The 24,728-nt window shown below is 46.9% G+C and overlaps 1 protein-coding gene and 1 long non-coding RNA gene across 2 annotated transcripts in view; one reads left to right on the forward strand and one right to left on the reverse strand.

Annotated features, from left to right (window-relative positions):
• Positions 1-20,359, reverse strand: part of SEC24D (SEC24 homolog D, COPII component) — a 67,037-nt gene extending 46,678 nt beyond the window's left edge. The window contains exons 1-8 of the mRNA XM_087816216.1: positions 20,242-20,359; positions 18,239-18,397; positions 10,979-11,105; positions 8,463-8,611; positions 7,029-7,262; positions 6,617-6,744; positions 3,006-3,117; positions 894-1,021 (exon numbers count right to left, since the gene is read on the reverse strand). Of these exons, the coding sequence (XP_087672342.1) occupies positions 894-1,021; positions 3,006-3,117; positions 6,617-6,744; positions 7,029-7,262; positions 8,463-8,611; positions 10,979-11,105; positions 18,239-18,356 (996 nt within the window). The 5' untranslated portion in view covers positions 18,357-18,397; positions 20,242-20,359. The remainder of the gene's footprint in view (positions 1-893; positions 1,022-3,005; positions 3,118-6,616; positions 6,745-7,028; positions 7,263-8,462; positions 8,612-10,978; positions 11,106-18,238; positions 18,398-20,241) is intronic.
• A 2,318-nt stretch (positions 20,360-22,677) lies between these two features.
• Positions 22,678-24,313, forward strand: LOC107527841 (uncharacterized). Its single transcript, XR_001602312.2, has 3 exons — positions 22,678-22,719; positions 23,299-23,420; positions 23,934-24,313. It is a non-coding gene; the product is annotated as an uncharacterized LOC107527841 (long non-coding RNA).
• Positions 24,314-24,728: the final 415 nt, after the last annotated feature.

Genomic DNA, 24,728 nt, shown 5'->3' on the forward strand with positions numbered 1-24,728 from the left:
TACCCCCACACTAGCCAGCATGGCCCCCCAAGACAGGTACAAATCTGTTCTCTCTCACAGATGCCCTGCCTCTTCTCAGGTGCTACTGGGTACACAATAGATCAGCATCCTCCCAAAGACCATTACAGACAAGCAAGAGGTATAAACTGGGAAGGGAATCTGGGACTTTGTCCTTTAGCACAGCAAAAGGAACCTCAGGTTCAGCCTAGTTCAAGGGACCACTGCAATGGGGTCCTCATCAGAGCTCCAGTCGTAAGTACAGCCATTCTCCCCTCCCACCTGACCAGCCCTGCTCTAGTGCCTATGTCTCTGTGAGCAGGTGGGCATCCACCACTCAGGAGCACAGCAGGAGGAATGAGGGCTGTGCAAGGTGGATGTGCTGGCCATAATACCCACTGAGAGCACCCTAGTGCAGAATCTCTAAATCATCCCCCTTTTGTCCTTTCCTCACTTGCCCATGTACTGAGGACATCTGACCAAGCTGAGACATACAATGTACCTGCTCTGAGTGGGAGTTGATGGGCGTTTGGTCCAGTGATTGGTAAAGCAGGTGCAGTAAGACCAAGGACCTTGGGCTCTGTTATCTCCTTTCACCAGAACACCTAGACATCAGGGCCCTGACCTAGGGGCTAAGGGCCTCACAAGAGGGCATGGTATTTACATGCATTGTTCCAACAGGACAGAAAGTGACCCAGTCCATCAGGGTTTGGTATACAGGATGCCAAAAACCTAGCTTGTCAGATTGTTGTTTCCTTAACAAATTGAATGACTACATGTTTTTGCATTATATGCTCATTTTCTGTTTACAATACAAAATAACGTATAAGAAAATGATGCTGCAGGCAGATTTTGGAACTGGCAAGTTACTGATCTGCTACCTTCAGGACTCTTACCTCGTTTGAAGGAACTGTGGCGAAGGGCGTGATGACAGCGGCTAAGGGGATCTGAGCCTGCTTGGCCATGTCTGACGTGCAAGGGAAACAGTATGTTGTGCAGCGGATGTACCGAGGACTGGCATTGCCTGAAACAGTCAGAGACACACTGAAAATCTGCTTTGAAAAACCTGCCTGGTAACATTTCAACATTTGTGAGGTGCTTCTGGATAATGCATTGCCTTATTTGTAAAATGTTCTTCATGATTCCTAAAAATAAAGTAGTGCTGTGCAATTCTACCATCTATCCTCTAGGCACACTGCCATTTCTCCCACAATACAACTCTCAATATGAAAGGGATGTTTTCATCGTTGTCATTTCCCATGAGCAGGTGATTAACACAGCCAAGTTGCAGACCTGAAAGGTGTTTAAGTCAATGGAAGAAATGAAGCAAAGCACAGGAACATGAGAGCACAGCACTCCTTCCCTGTCTTCTGTCAGCTCCTCTGCTGAGGGAAAGCTGAGCATCTGGACACCCTGACACATCAGCAGGTGATGCTCTGTCAACTGCGATTCCATTTGACAGTGTTAGTTTAAAATTTGAAAATTTAATCTAGAAATGAAAATTCTACTTGTAACAGGAATATTTTGTAAAAGACTATAATCTATTTTTAATACACATTGTGTTTCCTAACCAATTATATTTACTTCATGGCATACATGAGTATTAAAACACTATCCATGGCATGAAAAGTACTTTGAATCTCTAGAAAAACTTACCTAAAATAAATTTTGAAATTAAACTATAATTAAAACCTATAATATATTATAATCAAAAGAATGTAATCCTCAAACAAATATTTATTGAGTGTCCACTAAGTGTTAGGCACTGTCCCTACAGAGCACATAGACAATTATTAACCCTAACAAAGGGTGCAGTATGTGGCATTAGATGAGAAATGCCATGGAAAAACACACATGGTTCAGGAAGACAGACTGTAGTTTTAAACAGTCACAGAGGAGGCCTTAGACTCCAAGGAGGCAAGGGGTTTCCCAGGCAGGCACCTGGGGTAGCTGTTAGTCCTCACTTGTTACTGAGGGTGGGCAGCTCTGAGGTACAGAGAGGGAGAGGAGCAAAGCTCAGCAGGCAGTAGGTAGGAGCCTGGATCTGTGTGCAGGTGTGTGGGGCATGCAGGTGTGGGAGGCTCCCTACAAAGCCCCTCTGCCCTGCCTGCTCTGTAGGGACAGCACTGAGGACAGCTCAGAGGATGGACTCAGGAGGAGGGGACACCCCCCAGACTAGAACCTGGCTGGCTCCACAACTCTAAAATGACACAAAACGCTTGTTCACACACTGACATTACACTTCTAGGTTTGAGTACATGACTCATTCAAACAGTATATCCAGAATCTGAGGTGTCCGATCTGACAGGTGGATTAAAGTGACAGTAGGCATGGGGCAGAGTCAGTGACAATGCTCACCTGTGCCTCATCCTAGCTGGAAGGAGGGAAACCAGACCCAGAATGTTAGAGCACCTGTTGAAAAGATGTTGCTGGGGCCTGAACGTGGTCTGCCGACATCTCTAGTATTCAAACCCCTGCTGCTCTGTTCATGCCGCCCTGCCAGGTCCCCAGTGTAGTAAATAAAGGGACAAAGGAGGGTACAAGCTAATACACACCCATCAGTGAGAGTACAGAATCTTCTGAGACTGTATGTTGTTGCATGGCTCCTCATCAGAAACTAGACACTTCGGCTGACAGCTCCTTGTCTGTACTTGAGCGACTAATGGCAGACTGACTACGTGAGATGCTCTGTGCTCAATGCTTTCTATGTTCTGTATGATTTCGTTCTCACAGTGCACCCTGTGGTGAGCACCAGCATTGTATGGGGAAACTGAGGCTTGGAGAGCTTAAGTACCAACTCAGGTCACATGTATAGAGAGTGATGTAGCCAGACCACCGAGCCCCTGTCCTCTACCAATGCTCTGCAGATATGCAGACAAGTATTTACAGAATCAACTATAAGAGCATTCCACATCAGTGAAGGCATTACTGAAGGGTATCAGTGTATGAAATGAAAAATAATAGTGCGAAATTATAAAACCTCAATCAAAATTGTTGAAAGTAAATACCTTGATCTTGTACCACGCAGTCTGTGGTGACTAGGGGAGGGACCTGGCCTCTGGTGCTGGTGGCATAGACCTGTCCCCCTCTGGTGGCTCGGTCATTCTCAATCACCTGGATCTGATCAAGAAGACAGCAAGAGCGAGTTAAAGTCAAGTCTTTTCAACATGCTCGCCCCCCCTCATTCCTCACATAAACAAGGGCACTTTCTATACCTTCAGCTCACTTCAGAGCAAATTCCCATAGAAACCACCACGGCATGCGTCCCACCACTGTGCACTGTCACAATGTCAAACTAGTAGCTTCCAAACTCTATTCTTAGTACCCTGAGCTCAGACCCAATCCTTCAGAGAAGTTTATTTTTATTCAATTTGTTTACTGGGACCATAGATAAGCATTTTTTAAAATCTGGTAGGAAAATAAATTGAAAATAACTTTTTTAAAGAAAATACTTTTTGCAGTTAAAGAAAGTTCTAAAAGGCTAAAAGTGATTGAATTTAGAAAAATTATTTACAACATACAACCTAAACAAGGCTTAACTTCCTCTTCAAATCCTGCTTGGTCTTCAGCATCCTCTGGTTCCACACACGCACCCTCACCCCCCACGCACACCTGCTCCCTGAGACATGAGAACAGCACAGTGTCCCAGGTGGGGTTCCCAGGGCACACAAGTCAGAACAGAACACAAGTCCCTAAGTTGTGTCATTTCATTGGAAACATCTGACATTTCTCTAAGAAAACACTTATTGATGAAAAATTGAGAGACAAAAATTGTCTTTCTGTTGTGAGCTTAGGGGTGAAAATAATGAGCAGGATCTAGTGTGCAGAGCTAGAAGAAATGAGAAGGAATCCTAAGACTTCTTTCCTCTATCTTCTCCCTGTTTTCCTTCTTCCTTCACAGAATAAAAGAGACCAGGGGTTAGACAAAGAAGAGAGGAAAAGAGAGGGAAAATAGAAGAAAGGAAATAAGTGTCAAACTGAAGTATGTAGCTTTGGAAGATATGTAGTTTTTTTACGTTCCAAAAGAAACTATTCACAATAATAAACTGTCTTCCCCCAAACTCTGAAATGCTGCCCTGTCCATTTCCCCCGTCTCACTCCACCAGGCTGGGCTGGCACTGACACCATCGGTCTGATGGCATATTGGACAATGGTTCTGCCTGACATTAAGTTTATACATTCTGTTTCTCTAACTCAAATCATAGGGTTCCAATTAAATTAAAGATACAGAATATGCTCCAAATAATATTATCATAAAACACAGATGAGACTAATGCTAGCATGGGCAGAGACAAGCAACAAGCAGGATAATCAAAACACTATAATTACATTCTATATTTCAGCCACACTTTCTATAGCTCAACAATAATCTGGTTCATTCAATACTGGAATAGGTTTTATATTCTCAACATTTATTGTAATCATTTCCCCAATGAAGTCTCAAACATGAAAGTAAAATAAAAATCATGATCATCAATATGTTGAACATAGATAGTTCTTAGTCTTCTAATAGATTATTTCCAAAAAGTTGACTTTAAATTAGCCACTTGCAACTTATAAAGCACTGGCTCCAAAGAAAGGATATTATACATGATAATTACATTTCTAAATTCATCTATATACTGGCTGGAATACACAAAGAGAGCAGGAAATACTATAACAGTTCTGTAATTTAAAAAAAAATATTACAGCTTTTAAAATTCACCTCAAATGCATATTCTCAGAAAACAGGCTTAAAGATAAGACTTATTAACAGAAATTTCAATAGAGATTCTGAGTGTGACTAGGTGCTTCGATTTAGTGACAGTGACTCCTGACAATGCCAAACCAACCTCAACACATGTAGATGGCATTTCCCTTCAGAAGAGAAGCCACGAGAATTACTTTCACACTTATCTGCTACAAATAGAGTGTTCTGGGTTCATAAAACAGAATCAGGAAAGAGAAAAAAGGAAGATTCTCTAGGGATAAATGAACAAGGGTCAGGAAGGCACAGGATAGAAGGGGTGTGTCTTGGGTGGGCTATGGAGGACAAATGTGAACTTGGGAGAAAGAGGACAGGAGAGCTCAGGTCTGAGCTCCTGTAGACACAGAGGGAGAGTCTTGGGGAGGAGACCAGTGTCCTCGCTTTTCAAAGATGGACAGAAGCCCACCCAAAGGGTTGTGGGCACTAAGCACTAGCTCAGACTGCTGTGTAACAGGAGTTCAGTGAACACAATTTTACACCTTTCTTTCCAAAAGAATAATTTAGTTAGTTAGCAAAGCATGTTACTTTGGTGATAGGAACATAAACAGGCTCCACTTGGTATTGCTACTTTATTACTTTTAAGGTACAAATAACACTGGACTGATTTTTATGTATGTATTTTAATGTCTAGGATGAATCATGGCATATACTGCTCTTGCTTTCGTTATTAATGTTCACTCATTCATTTGACAAGCATGGGAATGCCTGCTACCTATCATGCCCTGGTCAACAGGAGGTTCTGCCAGTAACCCAGGTGGAGGAGGGAGAGGTTGGGACATCAGGGGCACCAGAACAACAGGACCAGGACCGAGAGAATTAGCCAAAGGACTAACTGTGAGGCGAGTGAGAAAGAGAATCAAGGTTTTTGGCCAAGAAACTGGAAGAGTGGGGTTAGAATTTGGTTTCAGGGAAAGGTCTTGACTAGGAATTATCCGAGTTCTTATTTACAGCTACGAGGATGGAATCACTGAGGGAGCTGCTTCTCAAACATCAGTGTGCCTGAGGATCACTGGAGAGCTTGCAAGAGCACAAATCCCAGCCCCTAGAGATCTGGATTCAGTAGGTCTGGGTGCAGCTGAGAACACAGATCACTAACAGCTCCCAGCTGATGCTGAGGGGCTGTCCTGGGTACTCGTCTAGCGGAAGCTCTAACAGCTGTTGTACCCTTTCAGTTCTCTTCCTTTTCTCCCTTTGTCATAAAATAACATATCACCAATGGGGTGTCCCTTCACCCTGGTTTCTGGAACAAGGGCACAGAACAAACTGCAGCTGCTGCAGCCTACAGGCAATTTAGGCGACAATAAATCTCTGTAGTTGTAAGAGTTGGGGATTGTTTGTTATGCAGAGTAACCTAATGAAAGCTGACTGATACAGTTCCTAGCATAGTTCTCCACTTGGGTGGAGAAGAGTTAAGTTATAGCTCTAATCATATATTAAACAATTTTAGTTTTTAATATGCAAAATATAATATACTTTGTACTTTCACACTCCACAGGGATGTTACTCTTATTGAAAAAGGTCCTTAAGTTATTTAAAATTGCATGTTTATATAGGATACACTCTTACTACTACTGATTCATTGAACATTAATAAATACTGCCAATATATGGCAATATAAACATCAGTAGATACTGAAAGTTCATAGAATATCAAAGAAAACTCTACATGAGCCGCTTTTCTCATGGAGAGCCCAGTGTGCCATAACCCTGTGCCCCAAACACACATACAAGAAAGGACGCCTTCTCTATGTGGTCGGCACTGTGCTTCCATCTAAGAGACGGGGTAGATGCCAACCCACTGGGGAGTGTCTGGGAACAATGAGAGCAGAGTGGCCCTTTGTGAGGGAGACTGAGAAGTGAGAAGGGCACTTACTGGGCTGGGCACAGAGTCAGGATCCAGCTTCCTCTGGGGCGGGGGTGGACCAGTCATCTGCGCAGGCCCTCCGGGGAAGCCTCCTGGGTACCCGAGCTGCGCACCAGGCATCTGGGGGCCATAGTTGGCTGTTCGGAAAAATTTTTACAAATGACTATAACCCAAATCCTAGATGTGGGGCTCATGGACAATATCATGCTGTGCAGTCAAGCATGTTGCGTTTTTCATCCTTCACATGGGCAGGGAGCTACACCTGACCATTCCATCCCTTTCTTTGTAGTTGTCACACTATTTAAAAAGTTCCCTTCCTTAAAAGTGAATGGCAGGTGCCCAGTAACAGGAGAAAAGCTGATTTCCCAGTAAGGGCAGCCCTAGGTAACCCAGACCTTGCTCTGAGCCCTTCACATCTTACCCTGCTGTGGTGGGTATCCGGTGCCCAGGGTCTGTCCTGGAAGAGGCGGAGGCTGCAGCTGGGGATTAGGAGGCAAGGGTGGTACACCAGGGCCGTTTAGTGCAGTGGGAGGTGGTGGGAGAATCTGAGACCCAGGCTGCAAAATAGATGGCTGTGGAGGGCGTGGAGGACCCTGGCACGAAGGTGCAGACAGGGAGCCTGGGGGCCCCTGGCCGGGAGGAGCCATGCCCGAACCTGTGTGAGAAAGAAGAACAGTCACCCAAACACTGCATTTCTCCTCTGACTTCTGCCAAGGACACGATGGGGACACTTTCCTGACATGAAGCCAGGAAGCACCCTTACAAATGACACTTTCTTTTCTGATACAAGGTGAAACCTTTACTCAGAAAGTGATACAGATGCTATTTGGGGCATTTTATACTGGAAAATTTTAAAAAGGTAAAGACAACATTAATAATTTTAGTGAGGAAATTAGTAGGATAAATTTTAACTCAACTGTATTAACTTTATATTGATATATGCCATTAATTAAGGAATCGTATCTGGTACAAAATCTAGACAGTCATATAAAAGAAAATGTTATTATGTAACAGGCATTATTAAGGTAACCTATATGGTTGATAAGTTATTTGCACCCTGTGATTTTCTTGATCAAGTGGATTCAGAACTAGGTAGAAGTGAACAGGGAGAACAGATGGGCCACTAACACGTTTTCCAATCATATTGGAAAGAGCTGTAAAGCCAGATTATTTTTTCCTTTATCTGATTATGTGAAATTGAGTTGCTTCATTAGAGACTTATACCCATTTTGGAATCAGTAAGAGATAGGAATATTCTGAGGGGTTTTTTTTACTGGTAATTCTAAAAAGCTAACGCTAAGTAATGGAAACATTCTTCATGAGATAAATGGCGGGCTGTGCTGTTATTACAGAGGAAAGTCCTCGGGCCCCCAGAACACCCAGTATTTCTGTTGAGGACACTGTTTTCTCTCCAGTTACTGTCCTTGCTGCCTCGCAGCATCTGAGCACCAATTCTTCCTAAGACCTAAATGCAAAATCAAAATGCTCTGTGAAACAAATATTCTATTTCTTATTTTAGGGCCCCAATACATAACACAAGGTTAAAACTACCCTCATGTTTCTTAAAATAATTTTGCTGTTCTAATGTTTGTGACATCAGTATTTTTTGTTTTCTATTGTTCTAGTATTAAAAAAAAGTAAGGTATTCTGAGGGCCCTTCAATTACCTTGAAATACATGGCAGCATGGTCAGGGAAAAAATAATTCTAGCCATACACTATACAGATAAATAATATAAGAATGTCCCAAACACTACTTGGGTATGCTGTACCAGGTTATGTCTCTTGAAAAGGAAGAACCCTTTCTTATTCACAGTGCTCCTAACGGACAAAGAGCCCTCCTAGTGACAAGGTTACCATAGCTGCTGATGTGCATGGTGTTGAGCTGGCTGCCCAGCTGGGAGATGGATGAAGTGGACGCAGGACTTGGATATGATGACTGTGTAGTGGGTGAATATGGGGCATAGGAGGGTGCCCCACTGTTGACAGGTGGAGGACCTGGAAATCTAAGAGAGAAAGAGGGATGTTAAGCAAGATCGTAGCGTTTCATATACACATGGCATACAACAAACATCAATAACTTGTAAAATTAAATGAGCCCATCTAGAGGGCATCAGGGAACTGACATATTTATGCTGAGTCTTTCATGTTCTTGAGGTGAGCTCAAAATGAATCGTGTAGCAACATCCTCGTGACCACAGAGGCTTAGGTTGAACATGAGGCTTCCCTGACCTTTTCATGTTTCACCCATTTCCAGTCTTTCATTCACAGTTCAAGTTGAAGAATGGTGGAAGAGAAGGGGCAAAGTCTATGGGTGCTTGGCTGGGAACCACAGGTAGAGCAGATTCCTAAATGAAACTGTCACGAGTGGCTGGCCTGGGCCAGTAGGGACTGAAGCTACGGAGGAAAATGTCTCCACCAGTGGAAATGGCACTGACGGCCACTGCCACGCATGGAACCCTGCCTGGGCACTGCGTGCTGCACAAGTCTTCTCATGTTCACCAACACTGACACTGTTACATGGGTGATGAGGAAAGAGAGGCACGAGGTAAAGTTCCTGGCCCACAAGTCACTGCCTGAGCTAGGATAGCAAGCATGTCCCGACTTTAGAGCCAGGCATGTGCTGAGCTCACAGCCATACACGGGTCTGTTTGATGGCAGAGTCCATGGTTCCCTGATTCCCAAGGAACCTAATTCAGGTGAAAGAAATGAACAGAACCTAAAAGGTCAGTCCTATCCTGGCTAACACCAGTGACCCAAGCCTTCTCTTAACTTCAAAGCAACTATTTGATTTTTGCGTTTCTTCTGTAAAATAAATATATATATCTGAGCCCTAGCCGGTTTGGCTCAGTGGTTAGAGCGTCAGCCCATGGACTGAAGGGTTTTGGGTTCGATTCTGGCCAAGGGCACGTACCTTGGCTGCAGGCGCAACCCCCACCCGGTAGGGCGAGTGCTTGAGGCAACCAATAGATGTGTCTCTCTCACATTGATCTTTCTCCTTCTTTCTCTTCCTCTTTCTCTCTCCCCCCTTCCACTGTCTCTGAAAAGCAATGGAAAAAATATTCTCGGGTGGGGATAAAAAACAAACATCTGAGATGCTTGGCTATTCATGACAATAAATTTTTGCAGATCTTCTCCCTGCTCCTCTGGAGGGAGAATTCTATTTCCCCATGTTGCACATGAGGAAAATGAGGCCTAGAGGCCCAGGAGTGCCACCAGCATCACATGGAATTAATGCTTCAACCAGAAGAGGTTTTGGGTCTCAGCCTTTCTGCTCCCCACTCAGGGCCCCACCAGGGGCGGCAGGACAGGACCCAGGTCTGCCCTTTGACTTCTGATCCTTACTGAAACCACAGTCACACTCATCCTATTTCCTGTATTTACCTTCACCTGCCTCTCCCAGCTACCACTTCAATGGCAAAGGTTATCGGGACAAACAAGAGTCAGGAAATGTCAACCACACAGTGCCCTATAAGAGGATTAACGCTGTGATTCTAAAACTCCAGCAAGTTTTCCCACTAGCAGGGACTAAAGGTTCCTTGACCAGGTGACTAAATGGACTCACCATCAACAGGGTCCAGATTCACACAGGTCCTCCTCCCCCCAACCTTGCAGCCTAACCAACCTCAGAAAGAAAGCTGAGAAATAGCAGCCTCTGGGTAAGCCTTGGAGAAATTAAAACATAAACCCACTCTACTGGGCACCAGCTTCTCACAGCAACACCTCACTGGATAACGAGTTTCCAGCAGAGGTGGCATGGGTCCCTTCCCAGGGGACAGTCCCAAGTGGGATGCAGGGCTGAGAGCATCCATACCTCTTAGACTTGGCATCACGAGGATGCCTCCAAAGTGTTCTTTCTTAATTATAAACACAGGCCCAGATTTCCTTGCTGTGTTGTTTTCACTACCACCCTGCCTTTCAGGGGTCCCTCCCTGGACAGCAAATCCACTCTCAACCCTGCACTGCATCTGACTTAATTTTTAAATATTTATCAAGCACCTGCTCGTACTGTACTCAGTTCCATCAAGGAATCCAGAGACAAGGGAATTTAAAACTGTACTGGGGACTACTGGACATAGACATCTGTGGAATGAGAGATTGATACAGAACTCTAAAATGAGATGAATATAACCAAAGAGTAAAATGTCTGTACTGGCACAGAAATTTTTATATATTTCTAACTAGCATTGTTTTTTCCCCTCCTAACTTTTCTAAGTGCTTTGTATCCTAGGGCAAAAAGATGTAGATCCTTTCAAGAATGTGGCCAGATCAGGAGGTCAAACTTTTGACCAATAAACACACGAGTTTAGAAGGGACTTGTGAGACAATGCTAGTGCTCTATACAAATGAAGGCTGGAATCCATCTCACTCACCTTTGGGGAGGATGACCCTGGGCATGAGCTCCATTCTGGCCAAACTGATGGGACCCAGGAGGTGGGGGGCCCTGAGGCAACATGCCCCCGGGTGCAGCCCCCAAAGGCCCTGCTGGCTTCATCATACCTGCAAAGGAAGGGCATGGATTTAGATTCAGAAGAGGACAGCAGTGCAGAGACAGGACACAAAGACATCAGGTGGGAAATGCAACTGGGAGGGGAGGGGGAAGAAATGGGTTAGGACTAGTTAGTTGTCTCTTAACCATCACAGGCCTATCAGTGCCCAGCTTGGGCACAATCATTTGACCACAGTAATGACAGAGAGAAGAAAAGAAAGAAATCATGTTCATACTAAACAGGAGCTAAAACAGAAGCAATAACCTCTGCATCTGGCAGAGGCACCCTGACAAGAACACAGGATCACACAAAGCTCCAACCACAATGGAAGGTGTCAATTGGACATCAGAAAATCAATCTGGAAAAAAACAGTACAAGACACAAAGCATCCTGACTCTAACTGGGGGGAGAAAAAAAAAAAAAAGCTCTCTGAGAATGCCTGTATGTGAATTATAGCAGGAGAAAAGCAGAGGGAGGAGCCTGTGTTTCTCCAGCAAATACAAATCCAGAGCACAGCTTTTGGGTTAATCATTGTTCCAGGACCTAAACAACTGGGTAACAAACAGTTGAGGGACTGACTGTTCAGGTCCTCAGTCACTCACATGTGATGCTAGGTGCTCTGGGCCGGGACTGTGTTTCCATTTACAAGCAGTCCTTCTCAAATAGAGGTCATTAACAGTTTCTCTTTAGACCTGTTTTCAGACATCTTTCTCTTTTCTTCTATGGAAATTGTGGCACGGGAGAAGAACCATGGGGCTTGCCAGCAGATGTGTGGACTGGGCAAGAAATTTGTCTTTGAGGACCAGTTTTCCCTCTTACACTAGAGTACAGGGGACCCCCCCCCCCATCCTAGCTTTTAAAAGGACAAAAAGAAAAAGTACATGTCTTGTATTTGCTCTCCCCACTCCCATCCTGCTTGTTTTTGCTGCAGCCTGTTCGGCACATGTGGACAGGACCCTGTGCTCTGTGCTCTGGCACTGCCATTGGAGACCTCCTAATGGCCACATGCCTGCATCTGACCTCATGATGGCATTTCACACTAAGCATCTTCTTTCTTCTTTTACCTCCCTCTAGAAAGTTTATTTTCCCAGACTTTGCAGTTGCCTAGGAAGGGTTTCTGATATTGTCATCACAGCACATTTGAGAGTGTGCTTTCAGATGCATGGGTAATCTAGAATGAAATATAGCCAGTGAGGGGGCAGTACTCTTGAATAATACACAAACTTTTACAAGTTTCTTCTCCTAAAACAGGATTCCTCAAACTTAATAAAAATTTTACATTAACAGTCACAGTTTTACTTAGCAATTTTTCATATACCTAGAACAAAACCAAAAATGATTCTTACAACATTAAATTTTATATAAAGTTCTAAACCCCAAACCCAGCTCATGAGAACCTAAGGTTTGCAGTCACACACAGGCTTGAGTTCCTTCCCAGCATTTAACAGTTGTGACCCTGATAAGACACTTAAATACTTAAAACCTGGACTTGACCACTGCCATGGCAATACTGTCCCCTGTCTCTGAGGGCTGTTCTGAGAGCATCCAGAACAGTGCCTGGTATACAAAGGTAACCACCCAACAAATCCCAGGGTTCTCTCCCCCAGCCAGGTCCCCTCCCTCCTTTTTTCAAGGATTTATATTTCAATAACACACACACACCATAATTATATGCACACTTGTATTTTCACTTTAAAAACATTATTTGGGACAAAAGTAGAAAATTTACAACACTAAAATAGTAAATAATTACATGTACTACAAGAAACCAGAGATATTCTCATGTCTTCAAAAAGGAAAGAAGGAAACAGCAATTTCATCAACAACCCTCATACATGTGCCTGGAGAACTGGAAACTAGTTCGTGGAGTTACTCACACATCTGGGTACTCCTGTGTGTGTGTACTATGCACATGGTAATAAACTTGTTTCTAAAAACAAAACCATAACCAAAAAACCCAGTTCTCTTATACTTCAGCAGAACTGTCACACCCCGATCTTACTAAAATGTTGCTTCCTTTTTATTTTAGAGATTGACTCCATGGCAGTGACTCGACTCATTCTTTTTTAGCATACACTCAGTGCCTGTGGGCAATGAGCTTGTAGAGAAGATGCCCACACAAACAGCCAGTCGCCATGGGAGTGTTCTCTCTCCTGTGCACACAGGCTGCCTAACTCTTCCGGGAACTAGGAGAAGTTCAGAGGAAGGACTGCTGAGGGCAATCTTGAAAGAGAAGCAGGAGTTTTCTTAATGTAGACAGGAGAGGGGATCCAGGCAGAAGCAGAGCTGGAGCAGAAGCGGGAGATAGCATGGCGTGACCGGGACTTGTTAGGCATCATGTAGACGTGAGAAGAGCCAGAGCAGAGGTTGTCCAGATTGGCTGGGGTCAGACTACAAAGTCCTGTGTGCTTTTGGACTTTATCCTCAGGGCAAAGGGAGGGCAGTATCAGTGTTATCTATAAAGACACAGTCTTCTAGCATTTAAAAGTGATCAGAGTTATAAGAGAAATCAGGTTCTTTATAGAGCAGTATGAGAATTTTAAAAGGAAAGGAAAATCAGACCATGCAAAAGAATCAAAGATACTTATGCCAAAAGGAAGTATCAAAATCATGAACTGGCCTTTCATACAGGGACAGATACCATAGACTGGCTCACTACCAATTCCAGTTCCTCTCTGGCTGGCCTTTCCATAACTCCCTTACAAACTAGGTTGCCATGTGTTCTAAATTCAGCAAAGCCACATAGCTCTGGGGGTTCTGGCCCACGCAGAGATGTGGTTCTGGGGAAGAGAGGCAGTGGCTGCTGTGGGAGCTCTGGCCCAGAGAGAGATGTGTTCTAGGGGAAAGAGGCAGTGGCTGCTGGGGGGCCCTGGCCCAGGCAGAGATGTGGTTCTGGGGGAGACAGGCAGTGACTGCTGATGGACTGGTCCCGCAGGGGTGCCAAGCCTGGTTCTCTGGCTCCTTCTAATATTCTCAAAGTTTCCTAATGCCGTTAACAAATCCCTTCTGTGACAGTGGTTTCTGTTATCAGCAAAGAAACCCAACCAAAATATCGCAGAAAAGCATGCCTTGGATTTGGCCCTGGACCTGACAAACTAAAGCCAAAATTAAAAACCATTACTGAAAAAAACGTGTATCTAGAATAAACAAAGATAAGCTCACCTGATATAGGCAGAAGCAGACTTGTAATGACTGCTGCTCCCAAGGCACTATACGGGGTGGTGTACCTTTCTTAGGCCTCACCAGCCCCAGCTCCAGCCCCAGCCTGGCCCACAGTTCTTGCCTCTTGGCTTCCAGACAAGCAGTCCTCAGCCAGGGGTGGTATTGCCCCTGAAGGGACATTTGGCAATGTCCAGGGATTTTGGTTGCCACAGCTGGGGGATAAGTGGAGGGCGAGCACTGGTGTCTGATGGGTAGATGCCATGGATGCTGCTAAATGTCCTACAATGCACAGCACAGCACAGCCTCCCACAGCAAAGAATTAGGGGCCCTGAGCTTCCAAAGTGCTGAGGATGAGAAAGCTGCTCCTGAAAGCAGTGCGACCAGCTGCTCCTCCTCCACCCCTTCTAAGGCAGAGTGTAACTCTTCCTGAAATATACACGGGACCTGACCCCCCTTCCCAGCTTAAAATGCTTTGGGCATGCACTGCCCTTAAAATAAACCCGAAATAAAGCCTTTAGCTGGCCCCATTTCCACTCCAGGCACCTCTCACTGCTCCACTCGACATCCCAGCCTGGCTGACCCTCCCACAGGTCCTCTGACATGTCACCTCCCCACCCACAAGATGCCTCCCCACCTGTCCACCCACTGAATGCATGTCCCACTTGAAAGTGTACAGGACTGAGGTCAGGTGTGTTGTATTCATCACGACATCGTCACAGCATACTATTCACTCAGTAAGTCTGTTCCACTAGGTATGCAGAGCACTGGCATTACACAAGGCACAGAGAGAGGCACATAGAGAGGAACCACACCAAGAGTCGCACTGCCAGATCTACGGGGAAATATGCTTCAGGAAATCACAACCAGGCTGTCTGTGTCTGTCAGAAAACCAACAGCATCACCAAAAGACCAGAAAAGGCGGCCTGTGATGCCCAAAGATGAAGAGCTCTAAGGTCATTAAGCACAAAGAAATAAAGGCTAGGCTAAATCATTAAACAAAAATACCACAATTTACAGAAAGGTGTATGTACAGAGTCTGACAGTTTGGTAACCACCTAAAAGTTGAATCAGGAGAAAGAGTTAAAGCCGGAAGAATTTGACCCAACAGAGTCCATTTTTGTAATATTGGTAAACACAGAGTGTTTGGCTGATGAGTGCAGCAGCTTGTCACTCTCCTGCTCATTGAATGAACAGCTAATGACTGCTCTCTCTGAGCCAGGCTCATCTGTTACCACGCAGCACAGGAAATGGCAGAATAGCACAGGTGTCAGGAGAACATAGGAGTGGCAGAGGATTCATAAATAAGCTGGAGGAAGGATCCTGGGCAGAAATGCCTGCAGGCACCACACCTGAACGGTCCGAAGACGGGGCCTGAGGGCAGACCCTACTGGGGACAAGGTGGTAGCCTAGCCTGGCTTTCTGGTAGAATGGAGTGCAAGACAGGGCACATGTGCAAACCATCCTCCACACAACTAATAGCTTAGTGTTACTGGAGTGACAGGTATGGGAATGGGGCAGGTGAACTGAAAAAAAGAAAATGGGCAAACTAATGAAGGCCTAGGGAGCTTACAATCTAATCAGGGGCAATGGGAAGCCATAAAAGGTTTTAAGCCCAAGGAAGTCAGAATTGGATTTGGTATAAAATCACTGCAGCCCAGGACTTGATGATCTGGAGAAAGGCAGTACTGGAGAAGATGATAATTAAGAGGACATTTTAGTAATGGAATGGATGGCTGCACAGGAAGAGTGGCAGGACAGGAGGAAGCAGGTGGGAAAGATGTTGACAATTATCTAGAAGACTTTGGGAGACCAATTGGGTTGGAGAAGGTAAAGGGGAGAGATTTTTTTTTTAATAGTGAAAGTTTCTAATTTGAAAGAATGAAAGACGCTGCCACTGAATGAGATATAGAATGCCAGAAAAAAAATGAGTTCTATAAAAAAAAAAAATCATGAATTGTTTTGGACATGAGTGTCATGTGCCTATGTCAACGGGTGGGCAACGGAAAGCATGGTGTGGAGTGCAGGAGAGACCTATGAGCTGAAAAAATAGATCTGAGAAACAGCTCTTCACATGGAATGACACAGTTTAGGGAAAAACCCACAGAGCAAAAGGAAAGAGGGTAAAGCTAGAACAAAGGAGAAACAGCAACACTTAATGGTCATGTAGAAGAAGTGTGGCTCCTTAGAAAGATATGTCCAGAAAGCCACCAGGAAATATAACAAAGGATAGTGTCATTGAAACCACAAGAGAAGAAGGTTCTGAACAAACAAAAGCAATAAGCAGTGTCAGATTCAAAAGTGGATAGAAGAGTGTCTACTGCATTCTGGAATCAGAGGCCACCGATGACCTGGTGGGAGAAGGGAACAGTGGATGAGGCCCAGGCTATGGAGTGGCAAGGACACTGAGCTACCAGGGACTGAGAGGCAAGGGTGGAGAGTTCCTGAGTGAGCACTTGTTTAAGAAGATGGCTGTGGAGAGAGGAAAGAAGGAGGGTAATGCCAAGTGTCACACTTAGGTGTGCACTGGAGTTTGCTGTTGTGCTCTTGAGGGCCCTGGGTACAAATCCTGGCTACATTACCAGGTCTGTGACCTTGGACAAGTCACAGTATACCAGACACTCAGTTTTCTTAGCTGCAACCAGGGATTTTGGTTGCCACAGCTGAGGGATGAGTGGAGGGTGAGCACTGGTGTCTGATGGGTAGATGCCATGGATGCTGCATAGCATTGAATGGACATTAAATAAGATAATGCATGTAAAGTTTTTAGGACCAGTTTTTGATACTTGGTGAACACTCAAAAAAGAGTAATTTATTTAACTATCATTATACATAAACCTGAGGGGTAATAAACCACTAGATGGAGAGAAACTTGAGCAAGATGGATTAACGGTTCCTAAAGGATCCAGAGACAAGACTATAAATGCTGTGGGGAGGATGGGTCTTGGATAAGACAAGGATGCCTCAACAGAGGTTTTTAAAAATTAGAGGTGGACTAATCATAAGGGTGGTTTTTCACAGGAAATTCAGTCTCAGGGCTCCTTTTGCAGCAAACTGTATGTGGTTGCTACCATGGGCCTCCGTGCAGGGCTCCTCGCCCCTCAGTGACTCCGCACTCAGTATCCTGCTATCATACCCAGCACAGCCTGGACCCAACATGTCTGAGTCAGACCTCGTGAGCCCCAGAGACATTCAGTGATATATACACAGCCCATTACCACCAAGGGTCCGAGTCAAACTCCTCAGCATTCTCTCAGAAGCCCCAAGAACTGTCTTACACAAATATTTCCAGGGAATTTGAGACCATCAGCCCTGAAAAAAGCTGTTGTTAGCCTCACTCCTGACTCTGAAGCCTGGTCTCTCAGGGCAAGCCCTTGATGAAGGGAGGTGGCTTCATAGTGTTAACTGCGACCAGAGCTACAGTAGTCCCACTCCATTACTCCTATCCCCCCACTTTTGCCCCTAAAGCCAAGATTCCCTGCTGGGTATAACATTTCAAAGCAACCAATATTGTTCAGTAATAATTTCAAGGCAAGGCCATGTTTATCTTGCTATTATCATTGAGTAATCTTTAGTCTGCAAATCTAATGATATTTTCCCAATATAAAAACTAATTTTATAATATTATTGCCAAATCCACTTTAGTATATATACATATATAGAGAGAGATATAAAAATTGCTTTTTATTGAGTGTTTACAATAACATCACACCACTGATTAAAAAAGCAAGTCTAAAATAAAACACTCAGGAAGCTTCTTTGTTAAACCTATGTTTAAAAACCAAACTCATTTATTCCATGCAATAACCAAACTGATGATGTAGGCTTCTTCCCAGAGAGCCTTCTCCAAGTGACCCTATAATCTCAAGCCACTGCATCATACAATGGCCATTGCACACTCCCAAAGCCACTCTTTTAGGAGATCGCATGCTTCTGAGCCTAAGAAGCCAACAATCATATACAAGAAAGAACAACGCACTTTACCTGGTGGAGCGCCTGTGTGAGATGGGTCCCCATAGTGGCCATAATGCGGTGCAGAAAGGCCCATCCCAGACTGAGACTGAGAATAGGGGGGTGTCGCCACATAACCTTGTTGACTCATTATGAAAATATCATTCCAGGAGATAGTTCTACAAAAGAGCCCTGTAACAGAAGAGAAAATGATGTTAGCAAGAGGAGCTGAGTCACTTAATGCCATTGAAAAGGTAAGGTAAGCACTGTTAGCTGTTTCTGCTGGTTTGAGGAAAGGTACAATCATCAGGTACACGAGACATCTTCGTATACACTATCTCATAGCATTATCCCCTAAAAAGCTCTAGCCATTGCTCCACAACCCCAGGACCTCACTTCTATGGTCCTGGACAAATTCTCAGGCATGAAATCTGAACTGCCAACCGCCTTCTCGTTGGAAGACTAAATTGTTTCAGAGTCTCCCATAGGTGTATCTGCTCTTTCTGTGCCTTTGGTTTCCGTGGCTCCGTTTCAGCACAGAGCACAACTGTGTGCCATTCAACTGACTGGCCAGCAGAACTGCCAGTGGTCTGCAATCAGATGTCTCATACCTTGTGTTTTGATAGTGCGATCCTAACTAGTAATTTTAATTAGGCAGTTAAGACAGGGAGAAATCAATAGTCCAAGGAACACAGCATAAGATAAAGAAGTTGACAACGGACGGATGAGTCATAAGTGGACTAAGCCAGGTGGCAGCCGACAACCTTTTGAGAGTTGTCAGTGGTTTCTCAGGCAAAGATGACAGGCTTTCTTTCTAATTTAACTGTCACACCTCTAGGAACATATACACATGTATTTCAGGAACTAAGAAAAAAGTGCAATTTCCTATGTGTTTAGGCAGGCACACACTCACACACACACACACACACACACAACAGGCCCACCCTGATTCTACTCAGAAACCAACGTCAACTTGTTAAAATTTTCCAGGTTTCACAAAATAAGAGGCATTTCACAGAATTGAGTATTCTTAAAAAATTTTAAGACAGAAAAAGCTATGGATGCTGGCAAGAGAAGCGGGGTTTGCTGGAGCCAGTCGTGACTTAGCTGTGTGTCCTGGAAGAAGCTGAAGGCCCTCTCTGGCCTCAGCTCGCTCCTACCAAGGACGCCTCTACAGCCTCCCCGGGCACAAACGCCGGCTCCGCGGGTTCTCCGCGGGTTCTCGCCCCGTAGAAAATACTCTTCCTTCCGTTTTTTATGACACCTTGTGAAGTAGAAGATGGGGGATACCTGCTGTGACCCCAACTACATCTTCCTTTGGCTCCGTTTTCACGCTGTAAGTTTCTATAGAAGGACGGGACCGTCCTGCGGGCGGCCGGGAGGCGGGGGCAGAGGCCCGGCCGGGCTCCGACGGCCCCCCCGCCGCGCGGCCAGACGTGGCAGCCGGCTCCGCCGACCGGCCGCGCACCAGCGGGGCGTCCGCGCCCCCTCGGGCGCCCGCGCTGAGGGACAGGGGGCGTCCGGCCGCCGCGCCGCTCCCGCAGGAATCGCCTCCTCACGCGCCAGCCGCCACGTCAAACTTCCTCACGCCCGAGCGGAGCGCCTGAGTCAGCGCGGCGGCCGCGGGGCGCCACCTGGCCGGCGCGGGGGGGCCTCGCGACCTGCGCGCCCGGTCGGCGACCCCGACGGCGCGGCCCAGCGGCCCCTCAGCCCCACCGCGCTCGGGCTGCACGGACCCGCCCCGCCAGCGCCCCGAGCCCGGCCCGCAGACGTTCCCACCGCGAGCATCCCGGCGCCCTCCTCCGAGAGGGGTCAGGGCACCCGGAGCGCGGGCAGCGCCGGGGGGTCCGCGCGGACCCCAGCAGCCGCTCGGCACCCGGGCTCGGGGTGGGGGGAAGCGCCCGCGCCCACGGCAGCCCGGTCCCCACGGCGCTGCAGGGCCGGGAGCAGAGCCGGAGGTCCCGCCCGCGCCCCAGGCCGCCCCGCGCCCACTCCAGCGGCGCCCCCTCCCCGCGCGGGGGGCGTCCCGCCCGGACCTGTTCCCGCAGCCGCCTGGCCCGCGCCTGCTGCCGCGCCTTCCCGGGCGGGTTCCTCACAGGCTCGCGGCGCGCGGACTTCAGCCCGGCCGGCAACTGCCACGTCAAAACTCCCGGCCGCGCTCCCGGCGCCGGCAGCCTCCGGGGCCGCGCTCCTCCCGCGCACGCGCTCCGACGCCGGGGGGGGCGGGGCCGAGTCGGGCGGGGCGGGGCCGAGTCGGGCGGGGCGGGGCCGAGTCGGGCGGGGCGGGGCCGAGTCGGGCGGGGGCGGCCTCCCGCGGGGTCTGCGCCCGCCCGCCGTCCTCCCGGCTCCATTTTCGCCTTCCCTGCCGTTAGTTTCCGTCCCGCGGGCCGGAGCTCTTGAAGCCCGCTGCTAAGCCGGGCGAGCACTGCCGCCGGAGTCCGCAGGCAGGAGGGGTGGGTTTGGGCGCGTTCACCCTCGCCGCCGGCTGCGGCACCCTTCACGCGCGCCTGGACCCGAGCCGGGGCGGCGCGGGTGGGCGCCCGGTGGGAAGGCACCGGCCTGCGGACCCGGCTCGCTCGCTCCGCGCGTGTCACTGGAGAGCTGTGACGGGGCCGCGCCGCCGCTACGGGCAGGCTCAGTCCCCGGCCTCCAGGTCGCCGCTCCCGCGAGCCCGGCACCGGCACTGGACCCGAGGCCGCCCGCCGGGCTCTGCAGAGGCGGCAGCCTGGACGCGCGAAAGGGGAGGAAACGAGGTCCCCGCTGAAAAGTGCGGGAGGAGCAGTCCTCACTCCAGCTGGGCTGCCAGACCCATCCGTATTCCTTCAGGGGATGTCTACACGTTCCCCGCCTGGGAGGTAGGAAGGCTGATCCACCCCAAAACGGATCACACCTGGTGCTTAGCTCGCTGTGCCACTTACTGAGACGGCTGAGAAAGAAAGGTCCCCTACGTGAGACCGGGACTGCCCCTCTCCGCAGCTTTTCAGGACCATCTGGCCTGCTTTCCCTCCCTCTCCCCCTCACTCCACTGCCCACCACTAAAAAGAAGGGCCTTCAGCCAACCCCTAAGTTTGGTATAGCTACCACTCTGATCAAACTTACAAAAGTAAAACCAGAGCAGTATTTTATTTTCAAAATATATTTTCTTCTGGGTTACAAGAAAATACAAGCTACTTGACAAGCCCCCTTACTGATGAAACGCCTCTGTAAACACGTACATGGGGATGATGCTACTGCTGAAATGCTACATGAGTTTTGCAGGCATTGCAGGCTGTCCCAGTGTGGTGAAGTCTAAGGGTCCCTATCCCACTCTCCTTCTGTAAGATTCTAAGGTGTGATGCCCGCCGACATCCAGCTTCAACACTGGTCAGATTCAAAAATCCACAATGAAAATTTTGTTTGAAATGTGTTTCTTATATTCTCAATATGATGAAAACGATTGATGGCACTTAGGAAGCTCTGGCCTGTGCTGAAGCAGTACAGCTTGTAAGAGCAATAAAGTTGCCACATCTCAGCTATGTCACAATGCAGGAGGGTAGTCACCTGGAAATAGGAACACCATGTGGTAACTGCTTGGCTTGTTGTCCCTATAAAACCACTACATTGGAATTTGTAAACTCATTCTCATCCTTGCTCAGGGACACCAGGATAACTTGTGGTTTCAGGGGGCAGTTCTGAATTCCTAAATGTTTAAAGCTGGTAGAGATTTTAGAGATATGGACATTCTATTCAATATTCAGTAAGGACTGAGTTTCAACCCAGTCACTTTCTAGATTAATGCACTGAGGTTCAGAAAATGAAAATGACTAGTTTCAGCGTTAGTTGGAAGACATACCTTCCGATTCTAATTCCAAAGTTCTTTCCACCTTATTTTTTTTCCTTTTGATACTGCTCTGATTTGCTGTTCTGTATTAACTGGCTGTGACTTTTTCTCCCAAGACGCCTTATCAAAATTTCAAATAACTAAAATTTAATCTATCACACAGTTCCACCCGTGATTGGGAGGGATGAGTGGCAGTGGGTAGTATTACCTGGGGTAGTTAGGGTCACTCTGTGGGGTCCAGAGGTGCACCACTCAAATCTCCCTTCAAGATAACCCGCTCCCAAGAGTTTAAGTGGTCCAGAGCCTTCAGCTGCTTGCTTTTGCGCTTGCCACTGCCTTCACCTGGGAGCAAACACACTCTCAGCAGCTCAACGCCAATGACTAAGCATGGTGGGACCACTACCATCAGAGGGTTTCTGCCCAACCTGGGACACCCAGTGGGAAATGTGCCCAGGCTGAGACTTTCTCAGAGCTGCGCTGCAACCTAAGGCTCATCCCAGCCAGTCCTCCCCCCCCCACCCCCCACCCCCCGTTCCTAGGTATTAGCTCTGCATGGCATCTGAAGCCTGTCTCTCCCGCTCCTCTTCCTTCGCTCTCTATTCTACACAGGTGTGTCCCCCAGTAACTCCTGTATGTCTAATTCCACATCGCCACCAGCTCTTCGGGGGACCTGAAATGACACAGCCTCACAGAGGTGAGATTTGAACAAAGCCATCAAGGAGGAGGCAACGGAGTCAGCCCAGCAGATTCCCTGGGGGTACAGCATTCCAGGCAGAAAGGAGGGCCCCCCAAAGCCCCTATGTCAGAAAGGAGGGTTTCTGGCATGTTCCAGGAGCAGAAGGCAGCCAGCAAGGCAACAAGGGGAAACTGAAGGAGAAAAAGAAAAAGGTCAAGAAGGGGCAGACAGTGTTGGGTTCTTTCGGCCATTGTAAAGTCTGGTTTCTACTCTGAGCAAAAAAGGAGTCCTTCCAGGTTTTGAATTGAGAAATAGCATGTTCTGACTTACTTTTAAATATTTTTTACTTATATGGGAGGCAGCATATCTTCATAAAGAATGCGGTGTTCAGAAAACATTATTTTTCAAAGTCTCTGTGGGATTTTAGACTCAGAAATTTATCCTTAAATCATTTGGTTTTACTTAGGTTTTCTTGGTCATGGCTAAGATTTGAGGAGGAATGGCATGGGGTATATAACCTCCTATAAAAGCAGGTGGGAAAGTGAGCTGTGACTGCTGTGCTGCCGTAGTTCTATATGCATAGCTTACCCCTTACAGTTTATTCCTGGGAACTTGGAAGATTTTCCAATTGATGAAATGGACAAGATGTGACCCAGTGTTCTCACTGCACTGATTTTCTGGATCTAAGGAAAGAAGGCAGGAGAGTAGGCACTTAAGAGGTGAATGAAACACAATTTCTATGTAATAAACTGCTTATAAGGAAGGTACTCTCCCCTTCATAATACTGAAAGCTTATTATGTGATATTCTATTGCAAATATTTCCCTTTTTGCTATTAGGATTGAGTTGAGAAATAAAAAAGCACCTGGCAACACACTAAAACAATGGTGGGATGAAGTAAAAAGGTGCTAACAAATCTACTTGAAGTCAGTGCTTGAATATATGATCATTAACAAGAATCATTGATTTTCTATAATTCCTCAAATCCACTGATGTGATTAACTAGAAAAATAATGTAGTTCTATATTGTTGTAGGAAATAAAATATTAGAAATTTAGGTTAGGGAATATTATAATTGTGGCACAGATGACTAATTTTTTCTGGAATACACCTTCTTCTGAGTGTTAGCTGGTGTGTGGCTGCAGCCCACCCTCCCTTACCAGAGTGGAAATTATTGGTGCAACTTCTTTGTCTCATCTTTTTTTTCATCCTGATTCTCTCATCTTCCCACAGGCTGGAATGTAGATGTGGCTGTCAAGCCAAATTCACCATCTGGCTGAGGCCAGTCTTGTAGGACTGATGGCAAGAAATAAAATAAAAAGAGCTCTGGAACCCGGACTTCTCTAGGAGCCAGAACCACCTCCTGACCTTGAACCCCTGTCTGCCTCTGAGCTGTTACATAAGAGAAAAAAAAAACCTCTGTGTAGTTTCAGCCACTGGTTTGGGGTGGAGGAGGGACCTCTTAAAACAATCCTATTTTAAAATCAGTCTGTTTTAAAAGTAAGGTACTTGGAAATTTTACTGGTCAGGGTAAACCTACCATGGACAAACTGATTAGTGTATGCACTATACTAACACGGGGAAGGCTGAGCTGACTACACCAGGAAATGTGTGTACAGTTGGGTGAGTCTTCTTTCCACGGGGCCAAGCGTTGACCACAGGTCTTGACGGGTAAGGCTGGAGGTCCCTTCTGAAGGATGTTCCTATTGTTCGTCACAGTGGAGCGTGAACTGCTGGCCTGGACCTAAGGTGACTATCCCAATGAGAAAGCAGAGGTCCCCGTTCTTTGTCCTCATAGATCCAAGACCTGGGTCCAGACCGGGAGACAAAAGAAGGTCTGGAGTCATCCGGCCACCTGCAGGTCCTGTGTTGGTGGCAGGGAGCATGGAGCCCTGTCCTCTGGAGCCCATGCTGCCTCCAGGGGGCCTGCTGAGTCCCGTCCCCACACTCCGCGCGCAGGGCAGTTATTCAGGGTGAGGACTGGGAGGGTCACAGGGGCCACGGGAGCATGGGGCAGGTCCCGGCAGC

This window comes from Miniopterus natalensis, chromosome 4, assembly GCF_054644295.1.
Source record: "Miniopterus natalensis isolate mMinNat1 chromosome 4, mMinNat1.hap1, whole genome shotgun sequence".
Classification (NCBI taxonomy): Eukaryota; Metazoa; Chordata; class Mammalia; order Chiroptera; family Miniopteridae; genus Miniopterus; species Miniopterus natalensis.